Here is a 7,062-nt window from a genome sequence, read left to right as displayed (position 1 = left end):
CACCCAAATGTCAATCTCACTTCCACATAGTACACCCTGGACTGCAGACTAATGAGGCTCTGGCGACTGGCCCCATGCAGGCACGTATCCAGGAATTCCTTTCGGGGGGGGGGGCTCAACACCATTTTTTTAAAGGGGTATAGTAAGAACCTCACAATTGTATGTTTAGGACCAGTGTTGGCGATTGGGTTCAAAAACGGGGTGGCGGGGGGCGGAGGGCGGTGCAAGGAAAGTTTACTTTCTCTTGGTAGACAAGGCTTAACATTAAGAGGCCATAATATTGAGGCAAAAAAATGGGGAGCAACAATCCCTTAAATCGTCGCCACTGTAAGGCTGTCATTTTAATCAGAACGTGAAATCGGAACATTTTTTACCACTCGACTCCTCTGTTTCCATGCATTAACATTGTGTGCCGGAACCATCTCAGTATGTGTGTTCGTCCATTTCTTCTCATCAGGAATAAAAACATCTATGGTGTCTTTGAGTGTTTTTACGAAGCTGTTACACATGCACGGGATGAACAATCCACTCGACGCGAGATTCAAATTGTGGGCTGCCAACTGGACGCAGACAGCTCTCGAATATTTCTCTCTGATTCGAGCCTGAACACCACTAACGTGTCTTGTGCTCCCATGTTTGCAGCTCTTATAAAAGCCGAAACCCACCAAATTGTTCAGATTCAGGCCTTAGCATTCACAAATGTTCAAAAATGCCTGTCGCAGCTTCCGCTGTCTTGTCATATATCGGCACGAAACAAAGGAAGTCTTCTCGAATACAGCTGGATCACGAAACAATTAATGCACAATGAAAACCCTTCCGTTCCCAACACATCTAATGTTTCGTCTCCCAGTATGATCAAATGCTTATTCATTTACCTCCAGTGACATGCCCAAGGGAGGGTTGGTGAGGTCATAACCCCATTTGATCCAGTATTCCTTTTCTTTTAAAAAAAGAAGAACGTCAAAGACAGGAAAAAATTGGCAAAATCAGTATGCGTAACCCCTCTCCCTTCCGAAAATCCTGGGCACGCCACTCTTTATCTCGGACACATTTTTTAAAATCAACTCACCAGAAGTTTTTATCATTCCGTATTGGAGATTGAAGTAAGATGCGTTCTTCCTGCAGTTTTGGATATGATCCTTTGCGGTGCTGTCTGCCTGCCTTCACACCTAACTTAACAAGGCCCTAATTTTCCATCCTTGTGACTTGGATTTTCAAGACTTAGGAAGGTTTCAGACCGAAGGGACAAGCGATACATGTCGATTGGAATGGGCCAATCAACAGCAACGTTTCGCACCGTAGCGACACAAAAGGCTGCACAAACATAATTTCGAATTGTGAAATCCTCAGGGGACATGGTGTGAAATCTCCCTTATTAGACCACTGTCATTGTCACCTCGAAGTAGTAGCTCTTGTTGACCACTGAAAAAAAAAATTCTCCTCAACCGGTGGGAATGCTCCTCAGTTTTCTTCTCTCTCCTATATTTTCTGTGCTTGTTCACTATACAGGCAAAAATCGGTTGAAGTCAAGGATGGCTAGGTGGCTCAGTTGGTAGAGCCCTGATTCGGGTCCTGGTAGAGCCTGCAATTTCCGCCTAAAATGTCTACATATGCAACATCTTCTTGCTTTCTCTTCTTGACATTCATAAAATTTTCGGCTGTCTTTTTATGTAGTTAAGTGTTTGAATGTGTTTCAAACCCAGTAGGCTTAAACAAAAGTATTTTTTTATACCATGAAATTCTCTGACTGCATATACGAAATTTAGTTCTGGCAAACTAAATCACCACTCAAAACTTTGATTTTCAGTTGATCTATGCAGCTTATTTCTGTTTTAATAAACCACTACAAATCCGGTACTTCTGAAATATTCACTTTAGAGAGAGAGAGAGAGAGAGAGGCAGGCCTTGATCTCTTCGGCCCTCGAACCCAACTAGCACTACACTGAGGCCCCGGAAGTTCTGCTGTCGTCAATGTCTTCATTTCCGAATCACTAATATCTTATAAAGCAACCAGAGGACGCTGACTGATCACTAATCGAAAAATTGAATCTGCGTATTTATATCCTCATTATATTCTAGAACGTTCCTCAAATAAAATGATTCGTTAGTATTGCCAGTAGTTGACTCCTTCTCTCATTCAAGAACATACCCTCTCCCGCTTTCCAGAGATTAGAAAGTACAACGAATCGCCCTACCTGCGTCAGCTTCCAAATGCTGACAAGTCTCTACATAGTGCTCAAGTGCGCTGCGACAACACCAAAAGCGCAAGAAAAGTTTACGTGCAATATTATCAACAACATGGTTATAGAACATTCTCCGTCTTGCCTCGATAATTGTCTATCTCCTTAAATCATCGTCACATTATTCAAAAAGCCAAAAGCCTAATTTTATCTAGTAAAAAATTTAAAAAATCCTGGGGGGTGGCTAGAGCCACCTCAACCCCACCTTGGATACGTGCTATTAACAATAACAGGGTTACAGAACATTCTCCGTCTTGTCTCGATAATTATTTCTCCCAAATTATCATCACATTATGCAAGAAACCAAAATCCTAATTTTATCTAGTGTAAACAGAAATATTTCCTGAAGGGGGACTCGAGCCTCCTGATTCCCACCTTGGATACGTGCTATTAACAATAATAGGGTTATATAACAGTCTCCGTCTTGTCTCGATAATTATTTCTCTCAGATTTATAAATCACATTATTCAAGACGCCAAAAATCTAATTTTATCTAGTGTAAATTGAAAAATGTCCTGAGGGGGGCTCGAGCCACCTCATCCCCACCTTCGATACGTGCTATTAACAATAACAGGGGTATAAAACATGCTCCGTCTAGCCTCGATAATCATTTCTCTCCTTAAATTATTTTCACATTATTCAAGAAGCCAAAAACCTAATTTTATCTAACTTAAACTGAAAAATTTCCTGGGGAAGGGGTCGAGCCCCCTGTGCCCCATCTTGGATACGTGCTATTATCAATAACAGGGTTACGGAACATTCTCCGTCTTGCCTCGATAATTATTTCTCTCCTTAAATTAACGTCACATTATTTTATTTCACACCACAATAAACCAAAAACCTCATTTTATCTAGTGTAAACCTAAAACTTTCGGGGGGGGCTCGAGCCCCCTAAGCCCCCCCCTCTGGATACGTGCCTGGCCCCATGGCCAGTATAATTTTGTTTGTATTGTCCTGTTCTTTTGTCCTTATGTGTGCTGAGTGCCCCTTTACAGCCTCAGCTTTTAACAGAAGTCAGAACATTTTAAGATTTTTAATTATGCAACGTTAGAGTTGTTCTTTGTAATGATAAGGGGCTGGCCCCCGTATAATGTGACGGGAGCAAAATAGCCTAAGTGCTGACGCTCCAACAATTTTAAAATCAAATCAAATAAACTGATTAATGTAAACAATCGATGAAGAGAAGAGAAGGTTCATGTACTAAATTTGTCTCCTGTTGGTTGACGGTTTGGAAATTTAAAAAAATAATAATAATATATTTGGGTCAGTGCTATTCATTTAAGATGTAATAAGGACCTAATTTCCTGAAATGACAGATGCCATAGATCTTGTGTTTATATATTTACTTTGGATGAAATAATAATATTAATAATTAGGGCTTTTTTCTGGGGGTACACCATTCCGGCATATGTTTATAGGTGACAATAAAAAACTAAAAACATTGTATTTTAAAGAAAGGAATGGATATCTGTGTGTGTGTGTCTATTTATGAACATACGACCGCAATGTTTAGAGTAGTTCTTATGAACATTAACAAATAACCACCACATACTAAAGAGTTTCAAAACCTTTCTTCCCAACAATAATAAACTGATGATAATAATAAAAATAAATATCAACGTTAGTTTAATATGCATTCATTATTGTTATTATTATTATTTGTAGTAGTAGTACTAGTGTGTCTTAATTTCTGTCTGGTGTTCCGGCTATTGACTGAAACAACTTTAAGCACTACAGTGTGTTCCATATATCAGCGTCCAAATTTCCCTGAAAATAGCAGCTATCTGAAACCAAACATGTGATGACACTGTTTCCCTCCATTCCAGGCAAATCTTCAGTGCAGAACCACTCTTTGGGTATCAGGATATGCCAAGCTGTTTCCTGATTATTAGCAAGACTGGGACTCATCACAAAGCATTATCTCAGGTGAGAGAATTAGACATTAATCTTTCTTAGGTAATGTGCAAAAATGACAACTTAAAAATTAATCAAAGAAATTGAATGTATGTAATAATAATAGTCATAGTTTCAGTCAGTGCTCGAAGTGGAAATTCCTCAGTGGTGGAAAGGTGGGGGAGGGGATAAGTTGGGGGATGCTTGCATGGTTCAATATGGAATTTGAATTTTCTATTCTTCCATAGACCCTTGATTAAAAGGGCATGGAGACAATGAAGAAGGTGGAAGATGTTTACACAAATTATCCCGGCTGGGAGGATAGTATTCTTGTGCACCCCCACCCGCAACACACACAATTCAAGCACTGGTTTCAGTAAATTTCATTTATCTCTCCATTCATTGAAGTGCAAGGACCCTCAAAGCATGAAGTTCTGTACAACCATATCTGGTACAAAGTGCCCAAATATTCACAACATAATTAATGATACGCCCTTTGTCCTTCTCAATATACCTCCAGGAGTACACGTTTTCAACACTTGATAATCACTGGTCTTGCAATGCTGATTCAACAGCAAACTTTGGGCTTCCATCAGTGATCGAACCTACTGTTAACCTCCAAGAGACAACACCTCTTTGAGGGCTACAGCCTGTCAAGCAAATTTACACTGGGTAACATGAATACTGTTTTGTCGTATTTCCACCTTTCATCAGATGTGAACTGATGAAATTATGTACTGTACATGTTAATCTGTCACACTCAGAATTAACATATCTGGATGCCAAGTTATGTGAATTATTAATCCTTTGTTGGTATACATGTCAGTGTGGTGCTCACATTGTTTATTTTTAGTCATAATAAAAATATTTTATAAAATATTTATTGTAGGGATGGGTCGATATGAAATTTTGGCCAATACCAATAAAGTACCGATATAAAATTTACCGATACCGATCTGATATAAAATTAGAAATGGTTCTTGAAGAACATGAAAGGTTCATTGACCTCCTTAATATATGTGTGCATCAAGGTGACTGCAGTACAAAAGGAGTTGCATATTTAGACATTTACTTTTTTAGAAAGTAGGGCATGGAGATTATCCATAAAAATGACAACAAAATGGCAGAATTTTCCACTAAATTATCATATATTTATCAATATATCGGATCGGTAATTTTACTGATAAACAGAAACACTGATATGCCTATATCGGCCGATACCGATAGAGTACTGAATAATCGGTCCCATCCCTAATTTATTGTCTAATATGTATCACTTATATGTTAAAATTTATCTTATGTAATAAAATGATACTCTTGTATTGCAATATTACTGAGTTACGAGACACAAAGTTTATAATTTTACTTTAAATTTGCTTTTGACGTTAACTAATTTGCATAACGTTAGTAATAAATTCCATATTTATTGCTTGTTGATGAGAGGGGTGTACGTTATATCTCCTAGTTTTATCCCATCCAATATATTGGGGAGAAGGAACAACTGAATTAAGTTTATCTTCGTAAGGAGATTGTTCAATGTTGCTATCATGATCACTTTTCAACAACATTATATCCTGGGCCCTGAGAATTAAATCTACTCAGTTCTTCTCCTCGCTTATCACTTGGTTCAGCAAGTCACTCTCAGATTTGCTGCTCTTCATTCGTAATGGATATCATATTTCAAAGTTCATTTGGCGAGAAATAGTACCAGTAATAAGTGAATGGAGTCAAATTAAATAATTACCGAAGAACAAAACAGAAAACAGTGATGAAAGATGAATTTAGTAAGTACTAATGCAATAAATGGTTACACTGTTGGTATATGTGCATGGGAGTCGCCAGAAATTTTTGCAGGGGGATCAGGCAAATGATAAAAGTTGAATAGTATGTAGACAATAAGTATTACCACAGTTATAAATGTTATTACACAATAATATAATAATCTAACAAAAATAAATGTTATTTGAAATAATAATAATTATTGTATAAATGGAGACTCTACACCAAACTAGTGAATACCAGCACAACTATTTTAAATTATTTGTTTTGAATTTTATGCAGTTAGTATCCGAATGCATTTTGATATTAACCTTTGCAAGTCTCGTTCAAGAAATTGCTTTTAATGTTAGGGGATTTTTTTATATATAAAGTGTGTTGTGTGACCTCTCACCAACAACTAATTATTACAACTTTGAAATCTGTGAAACCATTTGTTCTTTATATGAAATGGTAGAATATAACCTTGTTGCTGTATTTTTCACTCAATGTTTTCAATCAAATGTATTTTTCCTTTCATTATTGTTCGAATACTAACTCAATGAACTTTATTTCTGTTCGAATGCTAACTAAAATTAACTTTATTTCCATTCTTAACAATAAGAATAACAAACTTCCAGCTTTTATCAATTTCCAGGGGTATCCATCGACCATTTCGACCCGTCCCCCCTCTCGATGCCATGTATATGTGTAAACGTGGCACTCGCAAAACAGGCCCTGTCATCGAAATGACGTGTCTGCAGAGACTACAACCGATATCATCTGTCAGACATTACAAATGACAGCTACATATGACCAGTGTGCGATACCATTATCTGGGCCTGAATGAGCACCTCGTTTACACGTATACCAACGAAGGGTTAACTATAATAAAATGTTTGCGTAAATCTTGGATTTTGAATATCCTGCCTCCTCTGGTTTTCAAGACCAAAGTCTGCTGCTATTACTTCCAAATAGCTCCCCAATTGTACTCAACGCGACATCGAGAAATGAAATTTTTGGAACTCCACCAGGGATTGTTCACATTGAAGGTGAGAGCACTTATCACTTGCTTAGTAAAAATACCCAACTATTTAAAATGTGTCACTAAATTTTTATTCTGTCCATCACATACAGTTTAATCAAGATGAAATTGCACATTTCTTATACAGTA

At 37.6% G+C, this 7,062-nt stretch overlaps 1 protein-coding gene across 1 annotated transcript in view; it reads right to left on the bottom strand.

Moving 5' to 3' along the window:
* Positions 1 to 4,744: 4,744 nt before the first annotated feature.
* The window catches only part of FASN1 (Fatty acid synthase 1), a 73,021-nt gene continuing 70,703 nt past the window's right edge, over positions 4,745 to 7,062 (bottom strand). Inside the window, exon 30 of the mRNA XM_083137061.1 lies at positions 4,745 to 4,783. Coding sequence (XP_082993187.1) covers positions 4,745 to 4,783 — 39 coding nt within the window. The remainder of the gene's footprint in view (positions 4,784 to 7,062) is intronic.

Source organism: Lepisma saccharinum, chromosome 15 (assembly GCF_977018435.1).
Source record: "Lepisma saccharinum chromosome 15, izLepSacc3.1, whole genome shotgun sequence".
Classification (NCBI taxonomy): Eukaryota; Metazoa; Arthropoda; class Insecta; order Zygentoma; family Lepismatidae; genus Lepisma; species Lepisma saccharinum.
This window is presented reverse-complemented; position numbering and strand designations above follow the sequence as displayed.